The sequence below is a fragment of the Micromys minutus genome, assembly GCF_963924665.1.
Source record: "Micromys minutus genome assembly, chromosome: 24".
NCBI classification, from domain to species: Eukaryota; Metazoa; Chordata; class Mammalia; order Rodentia; family Muridae; genus Micromys; species Micromys minutus.
This window is the reverse complement of record NC_137959.1, coordinates 33708804-33733407: the sequence shown is the minus strand read 5'-3', so window position 1 is coordinate 33733407 and position 24604 is coordinate 33708804. Positions and strand designations below refer to the sequence as shown.

Genomic DNA, 24604 nt, shown 5'->3' with positions numbered 1-24604 from the left:
AGAGGCAGAAAGGCCAGGGCATACGTGAGATTCTTGTCTCAAAAAACAATACATACCTACACACATAGGATGTAACTGTTTTGTTTTTAACTAGTTTTTTGTTTGTTTGTTTTTAGACAGGTTTTCTCTATGTAGCCCTGGTTGCCCTGAAATATGCTTTGGTGGCCTCTGCCTCCCAAGTGCTGGGATTAAAGGCCTATGCCACCACCATCTCAGCTCATTAAGTGTGTGCATGCATGTGTGGCTATGACCGCAAAGGCCACTAGAGAGCGTCCGGTCCCTTGTAATCTCACCGTTTGAGATGATTATAAAAAAAACAAAAAAAAAAAAACAAAACAAAAAAAACAAAAAAAAAAAACCAAAAAACGGAGCTCACGGTAGCCTTGTTTCAAAACAAGACAACTTGTTTCAAAACCAAAAAAAGAAGGTAAGTATTTTAATATGAAATGAGATGGAGCGAGTACTAAGTAACTCTTTGCAGAGCTTTAGGGCGTTAACTCAATCAGATCGCACCTAGCGAAATGGTATTGCTTTTTTCTTTTTTTTTTAGCTTTTCGAGACAGGGTTTCTCTGTGTGGCCCTTGCCGTCCTGGAAGTCTCTCTGTAGATCAGGCTGGCCTCGAATTCCGAAATAAGCGAAGTAGAACCTTAAAATACTAAACTAAGCTAAGCTAAGCATGCTTATCTTCCTGGGGGCGGAGCGCGGGTGGAAGCCGGCCGCGTGGGGCCGGAACTGACGTCAACCCTGCGCAGGTCTTTTTCCGCTCCGCGCTAGCGGCACTTGGCGCGAGCTGGGTCTCAACGCTGGTCGCTTGTGGTGTGCGCAGCCTCTCTGCAGGTCGGCTTGCCTTGGGGACCATGGCCACCGACTCCTGGGCGCTGGCGGTGGACGAGCAGGAAGCCGCTGTCAAGTCGGTCAGTGGCCTAGCGGGGATAGGGGACAGAGGCGGACGTGGTTTCCAGCTCGGGGACCTCCGAGTCGGGCAGGCCCGCGCCCGCTGGAGTTTGCTGCGGGCGATCACTTAGTGCAGATTTGCTCCTAGAGCGAAGAAAACCCACAGCGAGCTTCTTATCCGAGTTTGGACTGAAAAGTTGCTCCCGTGGTGACTCTGTCTTCATTATGTGTGCGAGGCTCCAAACTGGCCCTTCTCTTGACTTCTTATAAGAAATAGCAACATGAATTTTTTTTTTTTTATTTTAGAGAGACAGTGTTTGAGTGAGTTCATACTGCTTTTCACCTAGCTGTCCCTACATTCATGCTTAAGTGCCAACCCGCAGTTTGTAGCTCTCCAGAATAACGGGTTTTGTCTTTGTTAGTGCTTCACTTAGCAACAGATACATGTTTAGTTAATATTTTTTAGTGAAGTTTAGTGTTATTAGTTAGCTTGGATTTTTGGTGGGGGTTGTTTGTTTTGGGGGGAACGGCAGTGGTGGGTTCGAGACAGTGTAACCCAGATTGGCCTTTGACTTGCAGTTTAGCTGAGACGGCCTTGAGAACTCCTGAATTCCTATCTCTGCCTCCTCTTAAGTGTTGAGTTACAGGTTTGCTGCCTTTGTATTACTCGCCTCAATACTTCCTCTTAACAGCTATGTTTTTTGTGTGTGTATGATGTTTTGCCTGTGTATATCTATGCACCACACTTGTGCCTACATCTAAGAAGGTATTGGAGCCCCCGGAACTGGGATTACAATCTGTTGTGAGCCACCATGCAGTGCTAAGAACCAAGCCCTGGCCCTCTGCTAGAGCAGCAAGTTCCCTTAACCCTTGAACTATTTCAGCAGAAGAACCAGCAGTTGTTTTTCTTAAGGAAAAAAAAAATGCTATAGTTTCTTTGCTTTTAAAAAATTAATTGGATTTACTTTGTATATGTATGTGTACTTTGAGCACACGTGCCACAGTTGATGTGTGGAGGTCAGGAGATAACTTGTGAAGGTAAATTCTCTTCCTCTGATTTCTCAGACTTGATGACATGAAATGCCCACTGAGCTACCTTAGCCCCATCTGAAGCTTCAAATCCAGTGATTATTCCTAAAAGATAGTGACTGAGAATCTTTCTCAACTTAATTATATGTATAGTTCCAGGGTGTCCTGGAATTTGCACTGTAGACCCAGAGACCTGCCTGCCTCAGCCTCCTAAGTGCTGATATAATTATGCCTGGCATAATTACATGTTTTGAGAAGGGGCTCTTAATTTGATGTCCGGTCTGGCTTCACACTCCTGGAATCCAGCAATATTCCTGTCTTAACTGAAATCCCAGGAGAGGACCATCATACCCACCTTTCTGGCTTTTAAAAATTTGCTATCCAGGGCTGCAGAGATGGCTCAGTGGTTAAGAGCACTGGCTGCTCTTCCAGAGATCCTGAGTTCAAATCTCAGCAACCACATGGTGGCTCACAACCATCTGTAATGGAATCCAATGCCCTCTTCTGGTGTGTCTGAAGACAGCTACAGTGTACTCATATATAATAAATCTTTATTTTAAAAAAAAAAGAAGCTTCTTCTAAAAAAAAAAAGTGCTATCAAAAGCTGTGGAGTTCAGTTTTGTAAATCACCCTTGCCTAGCCTTGAGTAAGGCCCTAGGTTGGACACCCTAGCCCTACAAGGGTTAAAAAAAAAAAAAAAAAAAAAAAGTATGTCCCTAATCTCATTATGAGAGGACTGTCACCACAACCACTTAAACATCCTTAGCATTTGTCCTAACCATCTGCTCATCAGGAAGCGGATGGAAACCCCTTGAGATACGCTTCAACACCACCCCACCTGCATATACCATTCACTACATAGAATTGTAAATATTTTCTGTCCAGAGAGGCAGGATCAATCCTCAGAGTCCCTGTGTGGGAAGTGAATCCAGAACAAAGGATGATGGGCCGATTATTGGCTAGTCTTTCCCAGGTATGGTTACCCTTCACTCTCAAGACAGGCATACTTGTCTATTAGCATTTCTTCCCTTGAATAGAGTACAGTTGAGTAAACACTAATTCTTGCTGTTGACATTCTTTGGCTAGCACCTTAGAGACAGCAGAGAGAGGAATTCAGGAGTTCTCAAGGCCCATCTCAGCTACATAGCAAGTCAAAGGCCAATCTGGGCTACATTGTCTCAAACACACCACTACCCTCCCCCATGGCTTACTGGACTTGGATCATTTTTTTTCTTTCATCAGGCCTTCTGGAGGTGACTCTAATTAATGTGGTTGAATTAGAAAACTCCAGATGGTCTAATCAAATCTTCAGACCATCCTAGTTGTGTATTTCTGTTGATCTGTGTGCATAAATGAGGACTAACCAACCAATAGTAAGTTCTGCTATGTGATGCCTTTTCCAGGTTTGTCTGCTTTCTCATGAACTCTCCCCCATTAAAGGAGGAATTGTGTTCACCTGCTTTTTCTCTAGAAAACCTGATTCTTAAACGCTAACTGTTGTGGTAATTTAAATGAGATGTTACCCATAGATTTGGACCACTTGGTCCCTAGTTGGGGATGCTGTTTGGGGAGTCGTAGGAGGTATGGCTTTGCTGGAGGAATATGTCCCTGGAGGCAGGCCTTGTTAATAAACACTGCCTGATTTTGAGTACAGTTAAAATGTAAGCTTTCAGCATCTAGCCCTAGTCACCAAGTCTTTGTTCTGTCACCATGGACCCTTATCCCTAGAATAACTCTAGAACCACACAAGCCCAGGTGAACTCTTCTATAAGTTGTCTTGGTTATGCTGTTTTGTCACAGCAATAGGAAAGTCAGTAATGCACATGAGAGCGTGTGTCTCCATTTCCCAAAGACCTACAGTAGGTTAGTCGGAGAGGGCAACTTGGGAAAGACATAGCAAGTGTGAGAACAGTACTGTAGGAAGAATAGCAGTGCCCACGTGTGGTAGTTCAAACTTTTACTCTCAGCTGATCTCTGAGTTCAAGGACAGCCAAGGCTACGGTCAAAGACTCCGTATCTAAAAACCAACAACCCATGACATTAATTTAGGGATTGTGGGGACAGACCCAGGGCTCTAGGAACATAAATCATCGGTCTAAGTTGCTTCTGTCTTTGCTACGGCAAAATACAAATACATTACAAGAGCAAGAGTTTATCTTGGCTAGGTGATGGTGGTGCACGCCTTTAGTCCAGCACTCAGGAGGTGGAGGCAGGTGGATCTCTGAGTTTGAGGCCAGCCTAGTCTACCTGGTGAGTTCTAGAACAACTACAGCTACACAGAGGACCCTGTCATGGACACCCCCCAACCCAAAAAAACAAGTATTTTTGGCTCTCAGTTTAAGAAGGGCACATGGTCTGTAATGGTGGAAGACATGGTGCTGGAAACCACAGAGTACCCTCAAATCAGAAGGTGAGAGATGCTGATGCTACTCCATTCACTACTCATTCAATCCTAGACCCTGGGGCTGAGAAGTGCTGCCTACATTTCAGTGTAGGTCTTCCTACCTCGGGCAAACCTCTCAGGAGCGTGACTTCCATTGTATTATCAAGTTGACAATCAAGATTGTCACGCCACCTTAAGGCCACACTCTTAGCAGTTATGTGTTATTAAAATACCTGTGACCGTTAAATTCCTAAGTCTCATGTGGTGCAAGCTGACTTCTAACTTGTGATCCTCAACTTCTGATCTTGCCTCCATCTCCCAACTGCTGGATAAAGGCCTGTTTAATTGCACCCAGCTTATTATGATACACTTAAACTAACTTACATGCAGGTGGTTGATAGGGTAGATAACTTTTCGGTTATTTAAGTTTGGGGTTGAAGAAGTTGAGACATGGCTTAGTGGCAGCACATCTATCCAATTTGTTTTGTGTCCTGGGTTTGACCCTAACTTCACTAAAAACCCAGACAAGCAAAACAAAACTTGGAGACATTCTAGAAAGAGTGTAAGTTAGAAAAGCAAATGTTTGAAGCTCTTTCCCCAGTGTCCCCATACCATTCTGGTCAACCCATGCCCACCTCCTCTGCTTATGCTGCTGGGGAAACATGAGATGGTTTTGCCTAGGCCCTTAGTGCTTCTGTATTAAGAAGAACAAACCAGTTCCCCAGCCAGCATTGCAGAAGTCTCTGCTAACCTCTCACCAGGCATTTGCCATTGCCTTCCTTGGTTGGGTGTTTTGCTTACTGTTTCCTTTTATTCTCACTCAGATGAGCAGTTTGCAGATCAAGGAAGAGAAAATCAAAGCAGACACTAATGGTGAGTTACTAGTAACTACAGACTAGGTGTCTGGTACACCTGGGCTGGTGCTGGACTGTTGTCCTAGAGTCATATGTCAGCTCTGGAATGGAGCCCAAATTAGGAATTGGGAGTTCATTTCTGAAGAGAGAATGCTTCCTAGGTTTTTCTAGCTTCTGATGTCTTAAAAACAAAAGTCACTATTGTAGTGTTCTCCTGTTTGATGTTTGAATCTTTTGAAACATGACTGGGTTCAGGCACTGTGTAGTGGTCAGGAGGGTTTTTTTTTTTTTTTTTTTTTTTTTTTAGATCTTCCTCCTTCAGGACATAGCAAAACCTTGTCTCAGAAACAAATAAAAATCAGCAACTCAAAAAGTATAAAAAGGCACAAGCCCCCCCTCCCCCCATCCACACTGTTACAGTGTTTACTGTTCTCTGCACGAAGGTGTTCATTTGCAGGTCCCCTCTATCCTCTAACAAAGCACTTCAAAGTTGTGCTGTTTAAATCATAATAGCTGCCCGATGGCTCCCAGGAGAGGCAGAGGTAGGTGGATTTCTGAGCTAGAGACCCGCTAGAGCTACAAAATGAGACTTTCAGAAAATCCAACCGACTGCTGCTTGCCTCTTAAAAGCTCAGGAGATTAGAGAAGATCAAGGTGTCTCTTCTGGGAGCTTGTAGAAAGACCTTATTCTAGGCCTCTCCCCTGACTCCTAGTGCTTTGCTGGCAGTCTTTAGCATTTCTTGAGTCTTAGCCATTTTACCCAGATCTCTGCCCTCACATCACATAGCACTCTTCTAAAAAGCATTCCTTTTTCCACTGGTTGACTGATTGATTGATTAAAAATGCTGGAGATCAAACTCAGAGTCATAGACATTTGAGGCACGTGCTCTGTCACTCCTTAGCCCTAGGTAGCCCCTTTTTATAAGGATCCAGTAACATTGGATTAGGGTGTACTTAACCAGTGGTATCTGGAGTAACACCCATTTCAGATAAGATCCCTTTCTGAGGTACCGGGGGTTAGGATGAGGATATAAATTTTAGGAGTACTGGGTTCAGTCCATGACTCAGAAGTGATGACTGTTAGTGACATTTTACTTTATTTTCATTCTGTTAGGTTGGTCCTTCATTTGTTTGTTTGGTTTTGGTTGCAGGGTCTTGCTATATAACTGAGATAGAACTTGAATGCTTAGCATTCCTCTAGCCTCAGCATCTTAAGTTCCAGGATTACAGATTTATGTTACCATGCCTGGCTTAGAATTTTTAATGTTATTCCAAAGTTTTTTTTTTTTTTTTTAATATAAGGCAAAATTAAGTAGGGATTCTCATATTCCATTCTTTCTGATCTCCTGGTTGTCTTTCCTGTCGCTCCCTCTCTCTGAGAATGGACAAAATAATGTACAGAATATGTGACTTTTTTTTTCATGCAACAAGAGTTTTTTACAAGCTCTCCATGTTGAACTACACAGCATTCCCTTAAGTTGATTGTCATTAATCATGTTTGTCTCAATTTGATATAAACAGTATGTCTTAGAATAACCATGAGCTTAAATACTTTATATCATGTAATGTTTTTGTACAGCAATTTACCCAAGATATATTTGCTAGGTCAAGAGTATAAGCATTTGGGAAAAAAAAATTGTGGCATACGGGAGTGATAACTCTGTGATTAGGAGTTCTCAGTGCTTTTGCAGAAACCCAGTTGTGTTCTCAGCACCCCATCAGGTGACTCACAGCATCCTGTAACTTCTGCCTTCTGGCCTCACAGGATACCTGCACTCATGTGCGTGTGCATAGACATATAATTTAAAAGGAAAAAAAAACATTTTGTTTGTTTTTTTTTGAGACAGGATTTCACCTGCTCTGCCTTTCCAAGTCAGGGATTAAAGACATGTGCCACGTTTGAAAATAAAGCTTTAAGAAATGTTGTTATAGTGTGTGTGTATGAGTGACAAGTGTCACATGCCCATATGGAGGTCAGGGCACAGCTTACAGGACTTGGTTCTGTCCTTTCAGGTGTGACATAGAGATTGAACTCTGGTTATCAGGTTTGACAGCAAATAACTTTTCCCACAATTTTTACAAATGTTTTCAAAGTAGGGGTGAGGATATTGTAGCATGCAGGAACCCAGATAGAACCTTAGCATCATATAAGCCAGTCATGCTGTTGCCTTTTTGTAATCTAAGTACGTGGAAGTAGAAGCAGGAGGGTTAGAGGTTTAGCATCATCCCCTGCTGCACAGCAAACTCCAGGCCAGCCTGGACTACATAAGAGTCTGCCTTAAAAGAAAACAAAGTACCTTCTGTGAAATTGTTTTATTTTTCGTGTTTTGGAACAGGGTCTCAATATATAACCTTGACTGACTTGGAATTTGTATATAGACCAGGTTAGCCTCAAATTCGGGGTGAGCTTAATTCTGCCTCTCTAGTCTTGGATTATAGACATTCACTACTATGTAACACTCTCTATAAGTAGTCTACAGTTTATATTTCTGTCAGTAGAGCTTAAAAGTTTGTTTCCATATAGTCTCATTTCAAAATGTTAGGCAGACTTTTAAGAGTTTTTATAGTCTTATTGGTAAAAAGTAGAGAATAAAATTTACTGTGTAATGCTATGCTGTATTTTAGAATAACCAAGCAGGCTTCTGATTCTAAATTCAAATTTAAGTTTTTCTTATGCACTTTCATACTTTGTAGACATAAAATCTTAAACATGAAGAAATGCCAGCTTCTTACATTTGTTCACTTCAGTAGATTTTAATGTTTACATTGTCCCAGCCTTTAGGTGGGTTTAATGGTTGGCTTTCTGATGACAGCTGTTTTCTTGTATAGGTGTTATCAAACCCAGCACCACTGCAGAAAAGACAGAGGAAGAAGAGAAAGGTAACCATTTGTTGAGTATGTTTCGAGAGACCTGGTATGGCCCTGCCTAACTGGTGGAGCTAGACACTCTGAACTTTTGGGAACAGGGAATTGAGGGGAGATGAAGAGTATGCTGTCCCTGTCTTCAGCAGGAGAAAATGTCTTCAGCAGTAGGGTGTCAGATCTGGGAAGATGGCTCATTCAATTAAGTACCTCTGTGAAAGCTGACCTGAGTTGTACCCCCTAGTTTGTAGCACGTGAAAACCAGGAGCAGTGGTATGTGTGTGTAAGCCTGGCACTAAGGGAGGAGTGGTGTGACACCTGCAGGGCGATCCTGAGCTCTCTGCCCAGTCAGTCTAAACATTAATTAGTGAGCTGCAGGCTCACTGAGACATGAGGTAAAGAAGCAGTTGAGGAAGATGCACAGTCTCAGACCTTCACACGTGTGCACCTTTGAACTCATACAAACTCATACCACACACACAAATATACAGAACAGGTGTGTGTGTGTCAGGCTCGACATGTACCTCAAGGGGAAAACACTTGTCTAGTGTGTAAGGCTGTGAGTTCTATACCCATCACTGGAATAATAAAAAAACCAAAGGGTGTCATGATAACTGATAAGGTGATTTAGAGAAGAAGCATCGTGTGCTGTGGTCTCAGCTATTTGAGAGGCTGAGGCAAATGAAGTTTAAAACAGAAAATAGCTTAGTGCCAGGACAGGGATCCAAGTACTCAGAGCCTGCAGCAGGAGAGTGCTGTGAGTTCAAGTAAGACCCTATCTCCAGTGACTAAAATGTACAGGGAATGGCTTTTCTCCGACTATGAATGCTTGTCAAGGTCTAAAGCAGAGACGGAGAGAGCATTTCCTCAAAGGTGGGAATCGCCCCCAGTGAATGAAGAAAATCTGCTCTCTTCCTGACAGAGGACAGAGCTGCTCAGTCTTTACTCAACAAGCTGATCAGAAGCAATCTTGTGGATAACACCAACCAAGTGGAAGTCCTGCAGAGGGACCCAAGCTCCCCTCTCTACTCAGTGAAGTCCTTCGAGGAGCTTCGCCTGTGAGTAGCCATCAACTCGAACAGCTATTCCTCAGTCCCAGTACATCAGTTCTCAGAATTTGGGCTGGTAGCACATGCCTTTAATCTCAACACGTAGTAAGCAGAGGCAGGGGATCTCTTTGAATTCATTCTAGCCAAGACTATATAGAGAGACCCTGTCTCAAAAACAACATTAAAACAAAACAAACCCCAAACTCCAGCATTTTGTATTCTTTGAGTTTTGGTTCTTTGGGTTTTTTTGTTTAGACTTTAAATTTTTAAAAATAAATCATTTATGTCTTTGGGTAATCTGCATAATTAAATGAATGTAGGAGGGTAAGGCTTGTGGCTCAGATAGGGGTAGAGAGTGAGTGCTTGCTTAGAAGTGTGAGGCCCTGTGTTAGATCCCTGCACTGAACGAAACAAGCATGAGGTGGCATGCCTATCACCCCAGCATTTCAGAGATCATCAAGACCTCAAGGTGATTTTAGGCTATGTAGCAAGTTTGAGGCCAGCCTCGGACACATGAGACTATATGCACGTGTATACAGTGATAGTCTTCTACAATTCTCCTGACTGCCCTTTTTCTTCCAATATGGTTTTCTCTTTCTCTTTAGACACTGGATCTCTGAGTGGTCTGGTGGTAGAGCAGGTCCATAATCCAGCTGCTTTGAAGGATCAGAAGTTCAGGATCTGCCTGGGCTACAGAGTGCATGTAGATCTCACTAAGTTGTCCTTGCTAGCCTCGGACACCTGGGCTTAAGGATCCTCTCACCCGAGCCTCATGGGTAGCTGGGACTACAAGTGTGCACGTGCACCTGATTTTCTTAGAGACTAAAATGCTACAGGTTTACTCATCATAGCTGAAAGTCTTTTCTTTTTGTTTTCTTTTATACTCTTAGAACTTTGAATAAAATATTGGCTGACAGGTGATTTCTGGATGTCAGGAACATGTCTTATTAGGTAAGCCCTTTGGAAGACTACAGGGTTTACAAATATTTTTATCTACTTTTAGAAAGTGTCTGAAGAGCCTGGATTCTGGTACTGTTGGGGTCTGGGGTTGCTCAGTTAATGAGGACAGAACCTTCAAAGAAAGAAGCCAGAAGCACCTTTATTCACTGTGGGAAGCACTTCTAGCTGGCTAGGGGTGCAGTCAGATTCAGGTGCTGAACTGCTTCGCTGGAGGGAGGGAGCAGGCTCCTTTTAAAGCATAAAACCACAAGAGGATGATAGAGAGGGAATTTAATTGGGGGTTAGTCCTTGAGTGACAACCTGTCCCAGAATGTGGCTGATAGCAGGGTGTTTATATAGGCTTAAGGCTTTTTTAATAAGGTGTTGGTCTTATTTCAACTTTATGGGGCTGACACAGGCCAGATGGTTTTTACTGTAATTGAAGAAAATGTAGGGCAATGATATACAGTAAAATGGGGGCAGGAGCCACATGCTTGGAATTACTCTAGGCTCTTCAGTACTGAGAATGCAATGCAACCTTTGGTAGGCCAGGCTTTGAGAGAAGGTAGTACCTAGTAATAAAATATGCCTAATAGCTCTCAGAAGTGGTTTTCTTGTTTAATTATTTGAAATGAGGCTGTGGTTCTCTGAACCTGGAGCTAATCCATGCAGCTAGACATCCCAGGGATCCTCCTGTCTCTACTACTGTCCTGCTCTCCCTGGTGTTACAGGCATGTACCACTGCTTGGCTTTTATGTGGGTGCTGAACATCTAAACTCAGGCCATCATGCTTCTGTGGCAGTACTTTACCAGCTGTTGTCTCAGCAACCCCATTCATATCAGATGTTTTTATCACAATCTTTTTGGTTTGGTTTTTGGTTGGACAATTGGTTGGTTTGGGGTTTCAGTTTTTTTGAGACAAGGTTTCTTTGTGTATCCCTGAATGTCCTGGAACTGGCTCTGTAGACCAGGCTAGTTTCACAGAAATTCACCTGCCTCTGAGTGCTGGGATTAAAGGCATGTGTCACCACTGCCTGAAAAAAAATATATTTATGCATGAGTGTTTTTGCCTGCACATATGTATGTGCACCATTTGTGTGCCTGGTGCAGGAAGATGTCAGAAGGCATCAGACTTCCTGAAGTCTATAGTAACAGATGGTTGGGAGTCACCACCATGTGGATGCTGGGAACAGAACTCGGGTCCTCTGGAAGAACAGCCAGTGTTCTTCATCACTGAACCATCTCTCCACCACTCCCTCTTAAGGTCTTATTACATAGCATGAGGTAGCTAGGACTGAATGGGTATTGTAGGTTAGTTCAGAACTCACAGTCATCCTCCTGCCTCAGCCTCCTAAATGCTAGGATTACAAGTGGGGAGCTAGTCATCTCAACTGCATCAGAGTTGTTTGATGTGCTCAGTTGTTTGCTGAGTCTTACTGAGTTCTGATTCCTTTGTCTTCTTAGGTAGGTTTTTTTCTTTTCTTTTTCTTACAACTTTATTTTGAAAAGGGAGATACATGTACAGATTTTTAAAAGCGTTTTGGCATAAAACTATATGAACATATTTTTGTCAATACTTGATTTTTTTTAAAGGTTTGATAGTATGCATTGAAATCTTACTAGTTATCATAGCATAAAGTACATGTAAAACAAAACGTAACATAGAAATAGTCAAAAGTTTTCTTGGTTTGTATAGATTAGACATAATGATTTTTAAATACCAAAAGTTGCCACAAGGCTATCTTCTTAGCTCTTGAGTTATTAATGATTTAAGGTCTAGGTGTACCCCACTCTGAGTGGGTGAGTAGGTTTTTTTCTTATTTAGTTGTTGGACAGTAAATGAATGGAACTTAGATCACTGTTGAGGGTTTTTGTGTGCCTGTGCATTGGAGTATACGTGCACATGCTTGGGCCAGAGATAATGGGTATCTTGCTGTGTCATTTCCTGCTTCTCACTGAACTCATAGCTTACCTGTTGGCTAGACTGGCTGGTCAGCAACTTGGGAATCCAGAGTCCACTCCCCATTTCCATACAGTAGGGTTGCAGACACACACTGCACCACCATGGGTTGTTTTTATACTTACAGATCTGACATGCAAAAAACTGATGAGCCAGTAGAACCCCTTGGGTTGGTGAATACTGATTAGGTAGTGACTTTTTAATAAGCAAGCTAGAGGCTGCCTTTATTACCCAGTAGAGAATGCCAAAGGGTTTTATTGTTTTGAAAATAAGCAATGTCTGAGAACCTACATATGCCAGAAGAGTTTACTTTCTAGAGATTGGTTCATCTCGTAAACATTTTTTAATATTTCAAAATTTACTATTTTTATTTTATTTAGTATAACATTTTATCTTTTTTATTTAACGATTTATTTATTCATTATACACTGTAGCTGTCTTCAGACACACCAGAAGAGGGTATTGGATCCCACTACAGATGGTTGTGAGCCATATATTAGTGCATGCCTGAGGCTGTTAGAGGCCAGAAGAGGGCAGTCGTTAAGATCCCATAGAAAGAGTTACAGACAGTTGTGAGCTGCCACGTGGGTGCTGAGAACTGAGCCAGCTTCATCTGGAAGCACAGCTAGTGCTGTTCACTCCTGAGCCACCTGTAGTCCTTTTGTCTTTATTTTTACTGCATATCTCTCTGTGTACATGAGCACAACTGCATGGAGACTAGGGGATAACTTGTGGGAGTCAGAGCTCCTTTTCTGTCATCTGGGTTCCATCTGACAGGTCAAACTCAGATCAGTGGGCTTGGTAGCAGGTAGCCATCTTACTACTCACCCCCGCCTCCTTTTAAAGTCTCACTCAGTAGCTCAGGCCGACCTGGAACTCACTGTAGCCCAGGATAGTATGTTGAAGTCAGTCCTTTTGTTGAAGCTTTCTGAGTGTTGTGGTTCCGGTTTGAGGCCTCATGCCAGATGTTAGCTTTTCTGTGAAAAGCTGAGCATAGTAGGAAATATTGTGATCCCAGCACTCAAGACAGCGGCAGAGGTAAAGTTGGTCGATAATTCAAGATAACCCTCAGCAACATAGTGTGTTCAAGTTCAAATTGGTTATGTAAACTCTTTTCTTTAAGAAACAACAAAAATTAAAAGCCTCCTTACCTGGCAGATGGCTCAGTGGATAAAAGCTATTGCTGTGCAAGCTGATGCCTTAGTTCAATCTTAGAATAGCTCCTGGAAATTGTCCTGTAACCTCTACATGTGCGTGGGACATAGCAGGGAAACCTGTACTCAAAGGTGTGCTTGCACATATTCACAATAATAATACATAAATATTTAAAATAAACACAAAGTATAGTTATTTGAAAACTTGTTGCCAGGACTGGGGGTATATAGCTCAGTTGCTATAGTGTTTGCCTAGCATGCATGAAGCCCTGGCTACAATCCCCTGTAGTGCATTAAGTGTGGTGGTGCAGTTGAGAGATGAGTCAGGATGTGAGGTATATCAAATTTCAGAACAGTCACAGCTTCATAGAGAGCCATATCTCCAAGAAAGAAAAATAGTTTTACAAAATAGCACAAGATGGTCAAATTAAGTATAACCTTGGATACTGAGACACTGAACAACAACAAGAAAAAAAAAACTCTAAAAATTCAAATTTTCTATAGAAATTCTACATTGCAACAGTATAGCAAGCAGTGTTTTAGAAATTTTCTTTATAATTTATTTCATATTATGAATTAATAAGTATCACTTTTGCTGTGTCTAGGGAACACTTGTTATACAGATCTGACCAGATAGGTGTTGTCTGCTGAAAATGTGGATTCCTTGCTCTATTTAAGAACCTGTAATAGTCTCAGAGTAGCATTTAGTAGCTTAAGATGACTTTGGTTTTAGATGGTTTTGGATGCTGTGAGGGCTGGAGAGATGGCTTGTGGGTTAGAACCCACCACTGGCTGTTGGCAGTGACTGGAACTCGATTCCCAGCACCCACTTCCAGCAGCTCTCAACTGCCTATAACTCCAGCTCCAGTGAATTTAGTCCCTTTTTCTGTCTTCCAAGGCACCCACACATACCCATGCATACATGTATGAATTTGTACATATAGATAAAAATAAATCTTTTAAAAAAGTAATTTGGAGTTGGTGAGATGGTTAATTGGGGAAAGGCACTTGCCACCAAACCTGATAACCTAAGTTCAATCCCTAGGACTGTCTGTCATGGGGAAAGGAGAACGTTGACTTGTGGACTTGTGCAGGTTGCCCTCTGACCTCCACCTGCAAGCCATGGCACATGCACACCTCCACATATACATAGACAATAACCAAATATAAATTTTAGAATAGTTTGACTGAAATAAGCATCATATCTAGGTAGATCTAGGGAAGGTGATTAGCCTCTAAAAACATTGTAATTGCTGGAAACCCATCTTATCTCTACCCTTCCTCCTAGGAAACCACAGCTTCTCCAAGGAGTCTATGCCATGGGCTTCAATCGACCATCCAAGATCCAGGAGAATGCTCTGCCCATGATGCTTGCTGAACCGTGAGTGCAGATCCAGCTGTACCTCTTCATAGCTGGTTTAACTGTCTCACAAATGGCTTTCATTGTTTCTGGGCACAAAATGGGCTGTCTGGGACAACCTGCTTTCTCAAAAAAAGAGCTTCAAAAATGCAGAGAATCAAGGGGATTTGAACATACTTCTTGGGGGTGGGAGGAGTGTTGAGACAGGGTTTCTTGTGTAGTTCTGGTTCTTTAAACTTGCTCTGTAGACCAGAATGGCCTCAAACTCGGAGATCTGCCTTCCTCCACCTCCACCTCCGCCTCCGAGTGGTGGTGTTAAAGGCATGTGCTATCTAATACTCCAGGACTTTGTTTGGCATTCTTGATGACCTAGATTTATTCTCTGCTTCTTTAAAAACAAAAACAAACGTTTTGGGAAGCTGGAGAGATGGCTCAGCAATTAAGGGTACTCTTCCATAGGACCCAAGTTTAATTCCCAGTCACCATATTGTGGTTCACAACCATGTATATAACTCTGGTTCTAGAGGATATGGTGCCCTTTTCTGACCTCCAAGGGCACCAGGCATATAAGCAGTGCACAGATATGTAGGCTAAAGATCCATGTACATAAAATAATGAAAAAAAATACTGCTTTGAATTTTTTGAGCTCTACAACACAAATATATACAGAAAGATACCAAGAGTCTCTCTCTAGCTTTATTCAGCATGTAAGATATAACATTAATCCAGGTGCATGAGGAACCTTCTATAGACTCTTCTCATCCCTTTTCTACCCCACCTGCCATAGGTTATCTCCTCGTGTCTTTAAATATTTTCACTATGTGCATAGGTGTCTAAAGCTCTGAAGGGTAGCTTGCCAAATGAAATAATGTATGAAAGTTAATTTCTGTTCAGTGCAGAAACAGATTATATATATATAATTTTTTGAGATAAGATCTCACTGTGTAGCATTAACTGTCCAGGAATTTGGTATGTAAACCAGGCTGCGCTCAAACTTAGAGACCTGCCTGTGTCTGCCTAAATACTGGGATTAGATGTGTAGATTACCACACATTGCTCCGATAGTAATTTTCTGTTCTTTGTCAATGCAGTCCACAGAACCTGATTGCACAGTCTCAGTCTGGTACTGGGAAAACAGCTGCCTTTGTCTTAGCTATGCTCAGCAGAGTGGAACCAGCAGACAGATACCCTCAGGTGAGTGTTAGGAGCCTGGGGGCTGTTGCTCACCTGCTCCAAGACCCAGTAGTGCCATCTGATGAGGTGTGACTAATGTTGGCACCTTAGTCTTTGGCTATCTCAAAGCAAGTTAGTGCTCCAGGCCTTCACAGGGTAGGATTCTTTTGGAGACCTCAGCTTTAAGCAGTGATTTCTAAAGGCCTCCACCAATACCAAACCAGGGCCCTTACCAGTGCATGGTTTCTTACTGACAGAATTTGTTCAACAGGTAAGAGGTGGCCCTGCTTGAGGAATAGGTACCCTGCACTATTTCAGGAGGTAATCACATCAGTGTGCTAGTGACTTAGGCCCATTCTCTATCACTTAAACTCACCTTTTGTGATTTCTCTGACAGTGTCTCTGCCTGTCCCCAACCTATGAGCTGGCTCTGCAAACAGGAAAAGTGATCGAGCAGATGGGCAAGTTTTACCCTGAACTGAAGCTAGCTTACGCTGTTCGAGGCAACAAATGTGAGTAGAGGGATGGGGGCCTAAGCAGAGATGGAATTTGTGAGCTTGGGCTCATACAATGGAATGCTAAAGTGAACTTGAATTAAAGCTGACCTAACTGAAATTTCAGAGTGTGTGTCATGGGCATATGAGTTTTAAAAACTAAGGAGATTTGTCTTAGGAAAGCTAGCTCTTCAAGTAGAATGCTCATCCACTAGAAAACAAAACAAAAAGTCTGCCAGCTTAGGATCTGAGTGAACTGCATGGGAGAGAGGATGGTAAGTAGATGGAATGAAAAGACACAGAGAGCTGAAGAGTTTTAGGACATCAACTCTTGTTGGAGTGGTCAGTGGCTAAGAGCACTCATTGCTCTACTAGAGGACCTAGGTTCAATTTCTAACATTAACATGGCAACTCACAACTGTTGGTAACTTCAGTTCCAGAGGATCTGCCACTCTCGTTTGGACTTTGCAGGCACCAGGCATAGAACTCTACTCTTTACCTACATATAAACTAATAAAGTTTTTTGAATTTTTTTAAGACATAGTAGAAAGAAACATGCACATTTTGTGTCCACAATGTCCCAAACAGGTGTTTTACTTGATATTTGAAGAAGCAAGGCTTGAGGATGACCCTTGTGTGTTTTATTTATTGGGGTGGGACTCTGTGTAGGTCAGAGGGTAATGTGTAGGAGTCAGTTCTTTCTTTTCACCATGTGGTTTTCAGGGATTAAACTTAGTTCTTCAGATCTGACAGGAGCCTTAGCACACTAGGCCATCTTACTTGCTCCCCACATGCTTTGAAATCTAGAATTTATTTGTTTTACACTTCTGAGACAATGTAAAAGATTTTTATTTCCAGAACTGGTTTTGTCTTTGGAATACCTGAAGAAAATGTATCTTTTCCACAGTGGAAAGAGGTCAGAAGGTCAGTGAGCAGATTGTCATTGGTACCCCCGGGACCGTCCTGGACTGGTGCTCCAAGCTGAAGTTCATTGACCCCAAGAAGATCAAGGTATTTGTTCTGGACGAAGCTGATGTGATGATAGCAACTCAGGGCCACCAAGACCAGAGCATCCGCATCCAGAGGTAGGAACTAGAGCCAGGGGAACTTGCCAGAACTCCTCTTGCATCTTTGGGATCTTTGCTCTGCTCTGTGCAGCTGCATTGGTCTGGTGGGCCATTTCCACAGCGGCTGTAGCCATGCTCCCAGCATGGGTTGAAAAGAGACACCTGGGACCCTCACTCAGCCCCAGTGCCATGCTGGGTCTGCTCCTCCCCCAGGATGCTCTCTACCCACTTCAGGGCTCTCTACCCAATTCAGCCTGCTGGGGCTACAGCCCACCCAGGATGGGGAGGCTGAGCTTGTGTTCCTTCTGACTATAAAGCGTGTGCCTCCACTTGCAGGATGCTACCCAGAAACTGCCAGATGCTGCTTTTCTCTGCCACCTTTGAGGACTCAGTGTGGAAGTTTGCCCAGAAGGTGGTCCCAGACCCCAACATCATCAAGCTGAAGCGTGAAGAGGAGACTTTGGACACCATCAAACAGTATTATGTCCTTTGCAATAACAGAGAGGAGAAGTTCCAGGCCCTGTGCAACCTGTATGGGGCCATCACCATCGCGCAAGCCATGATCTTCTGTCATGTGAGTAGTTGTCCTGGGATGGCTCCATCGATGCACAGTCCCTAGATCATTCAGCTCCTTGCTCAGGAGGGCCAAATTCTCCGTAGCAAGGAAGTAGCTTGTGGGAATGGAGAAAATGGCCTCTTTAGTGCCAGTGCTCTTTCTAGTGTTAACACAACGTTCTTAGACAGTATCTATTGGTAGGGGTTACGTTATTGGAAAATCCAAACCAAGTTGCTGATGACTTCTTGGAAAAAGGAAGAAATGTAACCAATTGGTTACTTGTCACAGGAGGAAGCACTTAAAAATAGTGTTAGGAGAGAAAAGACACATCTTCTTCTGTTAGAACAAAACATTCTTCGGTGATTTTATTTGGTGGGGGGAGCGTTGTTTGTTTTATTTTGTTTTTCAAGATGGGGTTTCTCTGTGTAGTCCTGTCTGTCCTAAAACTCTTTTCAGACCAGGCTGAGCTTCCAACTCATCCTCCTACTGTTGCAGTATATTGTTTTGAACTACTGAGGAATTTCTCCAGTGCCTTATTGCTTTATATTAGCTTAAAATTGAGCCAACCAATGATTGCTTACTGTGTTTAGTAGTCCTCAAGATTCCTCTTACTCAGAGCCATCCCTCTATGTCTTTGACATGTTTCTTCATGACAGTGACCTCTCAGAAGAATCCAGGTGATGGGCTAATAGGATTTTAGAATTTCTGTTTTCCCTACTCCTTTTGTGAAGCATCAGATTTGTTTTCGAGATAAATATCTCACTGTGTAGTTCAGACTGGCTGTCAGCTTCAAGCTTGTCTACCTCAGATTCCAAAGTGCTAAAATTGTAGGGTTTTTCTTGTTTTATTATTATTACATTTACTTACATTGTGTGTGTGTGTGTGTGTGTGTGTGTGTGTGTGTACGTGGCATAGCATGTCCTGATATTTGAGGAGTCAGATCTCTTTGTCCACCATGTGAGTCTCTGGAATCAAACTCTAGTCATCAAGCTTGACAGTGAATCTCTGCCCACTGAACCATTTCATCGGATCCTAGTGTATTTTTATTTTTGTAGTGAAAACTTTGTAAAATTGTTTCCCTGGTGACACTTTTGCTTAGTATTGTACAATCAGTTGGCAGTTCAACAGCCTCAGTAGGTACTAATATTTCTTAAGTTTGTTTGCTTCTTTTTCCAGACCCGCAAAACAGCTAGCTGGCTGGCAGCAGAGCTCTCCAAAGAGGGCCACCAGGTGGCCCTGCTGAGTGGAGAGATGATGGTGGAGCAGAGGGCTGCCGTGATTGAGCGCTTCCGAGAAGGCAAAGAGAAGGTCCTGGTGACCACCAACGTGTGTGCCCGTGGTGAGCAGAGACTGGCCCCCTTCACCAGGCCGGGGGACCCAGGCCTGTGAGCAAGAAAAGTTCTGGGTCCATGGTCTCATGGAGGTGGGAGGGTTTGAGGGACGTTCCTTCCTAGGAGAAGCTGATTGGTTCCCTTTGTCCCTTTGGGTGGAAGGGAAGCTGTAGTCCTGCCTTGGTGGAAAGGTTTCCAGATGCTCCCTGACTTGTGGAGTTGTGTCCTTCTCAGCTATTGCCTGCTCTTTAGTGGCTACATGTCAGATGTGACCTGTCCCAGCCGTGTGTCCAGTGCAAGTGCATGTGTGGCTCATGGTGCCCCCTTGTCTGCTGCCTGCCTCCCTCCAACCCTTTGTACAGGTATCGACGTTGAACAAGTGTCCGTGGTCATCAATTTTGACCTTCCTGTGGACAAGGACGGGAACCCAGACAATGAGACCTACCTGCACCGCATTGGGCGCACAGGCCGCTTTGGCAAGAGGGGTCTGGCAGTAAACATGGTTGACAGCAAGCACAGCATGAATATCCTCAACAGAATCCAGGAGCATTTTAGTAAGTCCCTGAGCTGGCTCTGGCTGGATCTCTTTTTCAGAGGGGGATGTTGGAGAGGGGAAGTTTCCTTGGTCCCTGAGGTGGTGGGCTCTGCCCCTGTATATTCAGGGCTCAGGGACTGGAATGTCAGTGCCCTGGGACCAGTCTGGGAGAACCTGACTCTCTGGGAAGTTGGTATCAGTGACCAGAGCCCTGGTGCTATGTGCACCAGGAAACCTACCGTATGCCTAGAGGAAGCATCACTGTCCCATGAGGAGGTGCCTCCCCAGACTGCCATGCTGTCCTAAGTGACTTGTGTTGCATTTCCACAGTAGCTCATGGCAGTCTTCCGATCTTTCCTTTTTCCCCTCAGATAAGAAGATAGAAAGATTGGACACAGACGATTTGGATGAGATCGAGAAAATAGCCAACTGAGAAGCTTCTCCATGGGCAGCGCCACCCTCAGTGCTCCCTGCCTGGGAATCTAGTGTTTTCATGGCATAGACCTTGACAGGCACCTCAAAGACCAAGGTCTGAGTAGAGACTACCTACCTCATTCGGAATTATGTTTGGACTTGACAAAAATTTGTGCAAGTAGTAGGGAGAAATCTAAGGAAAGTTACATTTAGAAAATAGTCCTAACTGGGTGTGGTGGTGCATATTTTTAATCCCAGGAGTTTGAGGGCAGAGACACGTGGATTTCCGTGAGTTGAGGACAGCCTCATGTACTTAGTGAGTCCTGTGGCAGCCAGATCTACAGAGTGAGTGAGCCCCTGTATTGAAAGATCAGAGTCCTCTGCTTTATTCCCTTTAAAGCCACAGCTCCCTCTTGTGTTGTAATACAGTTGCTGATGCTTGGCCTGCAGGCCTGGAGCCCACTGGCTGGCTTCCTGTGTTTTGACCAACCTTCAACCTTGAATAAATGGGAGGAAAAGGCAGTTTAGAGAGGTCAGGAGAGATACTGCCATAGCCCGCCTGCCTCTGATAGAACCAGTTCTCCACTCACCCCCAGTCTACCTCCTCCCCTTCCTTCCAGGTGAGCACCTTGGTTAAGTTGCTATTTTTCAGATTGGCAGACAAAATGGAAGTCAGCAAATCACAGACCCAAGGAGTGTTTGTCTATTGGGAAGACAGTACCATTGAAGATGGAGGTGTCTTTCCTCCTGTTCTGTGCCTGGCTCTATTGTTTGGTTCCCATCCATGGGGTTTAATGCCAAGTAGCAACTTAGGAAGTTACAACCAAGCAAAAAAACTCAATTATGCTGTTATGGGTTACTTAGTACATTGTATGAATAAGATTGGATAAATCATAGATTGGATGATACATCATTCCATGAAATTTCAAAGTAATTATGAGAAACATTTTACTAATCATGATTTGTTAGTTGTATTTTTCTGCTTACTAGACTAATATATACTCATTAAAAATGTGTATAAAATGCTCCGTGTGCACTTCGGGCACCATGGCTGCCAGCCTACTCAACATGTCCCACTGTCTCTCTTCTGCCTTCTACATGCTTTACTTTTGCACAAGTGTGAACACTTTACATTGTTTTGTAACCAGTGGTTCAATGTACACATTTGTTTTGTGATTTCAACATGTCCAGCACACCTATTTTACTCTGGGGAGTAGTTCTCATCCTAAGGGAAGCCACCCTAGCATATATTTCAGTATTCCTTGGTGATTGATAGGTATTGAGCATTTCTAGCATGTTCCATGATCTTTGGAGATAATGACCAGTTCACTCCCTGTCTTCGATCACAGGGGATAGAATTCTTGGGTCAGAGTTTGAAGGTCAGAATTGATGATCACAAGACACTTGTTCAGCATGGATACCTGTACAAAGGGGTTGGAGGGGGGGCAGGCAGGAGACAAATCGGGGTATCATCAGCCAGCAACTCTGTAGTATCCTACATTTTGTTGTTTTTTGAAATAGGTTCTCACTGTATAGCTCTAGATGACCTCAAACTCACAGAAATCTGCCTGCCTCTATGTTATAAAAGGGGTTTATATTATCAAATTTAAAAATATATATTTATTATGTATACAGTTTCGTACTGTTTGTATCCTTGAATGCTAAAAGAGGGCACCAGATCTTTTATTACAGATGGTTGTGGAACCACCATGTGGTTGGTAGGAATTGAACTCAGGATAAGAGCAGCCCATGCTTTTAACTTCTGAGCCATCTCTCCAGCCCCTTATATTACCAATTTTAAAACTTTGCCAGTTTAGGGAGCTGGAATGATGGCTCAACATTTAAGAGCTCCTGCTGCCCTTATTAAAAGGACCTTTGTTTGAGTCCCAGTACCCATGTTATGTTAGTCAGGTAGTTCACAACTGCCTGTTACTTAGTTTCAGAGGAATCTGATGCCTCTGCTCTCTTTGGGCACCTGGCAGTCATAGGTACCCCACTCCCAGTCACATACATTTTCTTTAATCCCAGTACTCTGGTGGCAAAATCTCTTTAGTTTCAGGGTATCCAGCGCTATATTAAGAGAACGTGACACAAAAACAGAACTAAAACTGTTTCCTACAGTCATTTGTATGTTCACGTAGATCTTAAGTGCCTGGTGTATTGGTGCTCACTTGTGAACCTACACAGTGTAATAGACTGAACCCAGAATCTGGGAATTTAGCCTATATAACAGTAAGACCCCTTTTCCAGGAAAGGAAAAAGAAAACATGTTTAGACAGTCTTTTGGATCTGAAATATTTTGCTTCCACAGAAGATAAGTATGAGACAGGAATATGTATGCAAGAGTTTCAACCCTTGAATAAGAGTGAACATGGGAGAGCAGCTATGAGATTAAGAGTCACGGTCTGCCTGAGAAGGGTAGTGCACATGACTTTAGTTTCTGAACTCAAGAGATAGAGCTGATGGATCTTTTAGGAATTTGAGACCAGCCTGATCTTCAGAGCATAGGTACAAGACAACATCTCTCAGAAAAATCAAAACAAGTTTAGTATACTTCCTTGACCTAAGACTGTAGGATGAGTCACAACACCTGTGGGGGAAAAGAATCTTTCTGGACAGTGATGTAATCCCAACACTTGGGAGGCAGAGGCAGAGGCAGGAGGATTTCTGAGTTCCAGGCCAGCCTGACCTGCAGAGTGAATTCTAGGATAGGCAGGGCTACACAGAGGAACTCTTATCTTAGAAAAACAAAACAAAAATGCTACTACCTGTGAATTTCTTTAGTTCTGAGATCCATTTGAAACCTACTTTAGTAAATGGTTTAAGGTGCAGACCCAACAATTTCCCCCAGCTTTCCAGTTACCCTACTGAAGTGTAAGCATTTATCCACAGTGAGCCTCAGGCACTATCTGCTCCCACCAGCTCTCCCAGAGAACTGTTCCTTTGCATAGCACCTTGTATTGACAACAAGCTGTGGTTGGACTGAGCAGAAAAATGTCATAACTCCAGAGAGAACTCGTCAGAGTCACAGGAAAGGACTGCTTTATGTGTGCTGAGATGAACCAACAAAAGCCTGTAATAGACCCTATGTTTACAAAACCCCATTTCAAGGGAACCAGAAATTCTTCCCAAGTCATTGCTCTTGGAGGAACCCAAAGGGAACAATGAATTAATCTGTTTCCTTGAGAAAGGGTCTCATGTAGCCCGGGTTAGCTTGAAAGTTACCATATAACAGAAGCTAAGCTTTTAACTTATTTTCCTGCCTCAGCCTCCCAATTGCTGGGATTAAAGGCACACCACCCTGGCATAATAAATTGATCTTTTAAACCATAATATTCAGAGTCCTTTGGGAAGATTTCAGAGAGCTGAGCCCATAAACTAGGCTCCTCAGCTGTGAGAGGGTATCAGAGTTGTTTTGTTCTCCCAAACATTCTTGAGAAACACCTATGATGGTACAGTTCAGAACACATGAGTGACTCTGTGGGCTTTGTTCTTTTAATTCAGAGGGGAAAAAAAGGGAAGGAAAAATCGTTTAAATAACTATAGAAGAAAAAGATGGGGGTGCCGGGATCTACCTTTTCTAGAATGGGGATTCATGGTTTAAACAAAGAAGAAAAAATAAATTATTTGTCTCAATACTGTTTGGCATAATTGCATTGCTTTCCCACTTCTCATCACAGCTTCTTGAGAGCAGAGATGAGACAGGTAAGAATGGAGCCACTGGTACCCTGACTATGCATGATGGTTAGAGCCCTGAGAGGTTCTGCTACAGCCCTGCTTTTGAAACTGGGAAGGAACAGATTCAAGCCAGGTTCCCCATGTATTAGTTTTTAGGGGTACTTATATCACCCCAAACCTCTTAACACTCCCTTATGCGTGACTGTCCACCAACCAGGAGGCTGCTTGGTAATGTCAACTCATTTCGAATTGGAAATGTTTATGTGGAAACTGCAGAGAAGTGTTTTTCTGGGGCCTGAGACATTCATTGAAGCCCTTTCTCCCAATGAACCTGTGACATGGGTCAAGTCATGCAAGTAGCTTCCAGTTGTAACCCCTGATTCTTGACTCATCAGCCCTTTGGGAGCTGGAAAGTATGTTAGAACAGGTGAGTAAGCAGGTAAAGGTGCGGACAGGAGGAGGCATGCATGGCAGCCACCAATCCGCTCCTCCCCAGCAAAGCTCCAAGCCATCTGCTAGGCCTGCGAAGAATTGTCAAGCGATCTTGGTCGGATAGCCATCCCTGGCAGCTTGAGGGCAATTAAAATTTTTTTTGCTTGAGTCCAAAGCAAATCCTACCCCCAAGCAAGAGGCTGCCTGCTCTTTGGGGTGACAATGAAAGAAAAAGGTACATGCACAGGGCTCTCCTTTCCAGCCTACTGTCCAACAGTGCTGCCCTCCCTTAGGGCTAAAGACACGGGCCACGTGTGTGAGAGCACAAGCAGCGGGGTCCTGGCGGCCTCATTTTGTCTCCATGTCAACAAGTGAGCTGGAGAGGAGGCCCAGAACCTAAGGACAGACTCTGAGAGGGTGGTGGGGAACAGGAGTGAGG

The 24604-nt window shown here is 43.3% G+C and overlaps 1 protein-coding gene across 2 annotated transcripts; it reads left to right on the top strand.

Annotated features, from left to right (window-relative positions):
• The first annotated feature begins 782 nt into the window (after window positions 1-782).
• LOC308436250 (ATP-dependent RNA helicase DDX19A) lies at window positions 783-23496 on the top strand. Of its 2 annotated transcripts, XM_080937111.1 has the most exons (12): window positions 783-915; window positions 5132-5180; window positions 7991-8041; window positions 8946-9081; window positions 14414-14506; window positions 15577-15679; window positions 16056-16170; window positions 17060-17237; window positions 17556-17793; window positions 18952-19114; window positions 19469-19660; window positions 20013-23496. In XM_080937111.1, exons 1-12 carry the CDS (start codon window positions 859-861, stop codon window positions 20072-20074), a joined length of 1437 nt encoding a protein of 478 aa, XP_080793237.1. In that variant the 5' UTR covers window positions 783-858; the 3' UTR covers window positions 20075-23496. The 2 variants fall into 2 exon arrangements, with proteins under 2 accessions (XP_080793237.1, XP_080793238.1); XM_080937112.1 differs by lacking the exons at window positions 783-915; window positions 5132-5180; window positions 7991-8041 and adding an exon at window positions 9963-10023 and having other exon boundaries at window positions 9004-9081.
• The last annotated feature ends 1108 nt before the right edge of the window (window positions 23497-24604 follow it).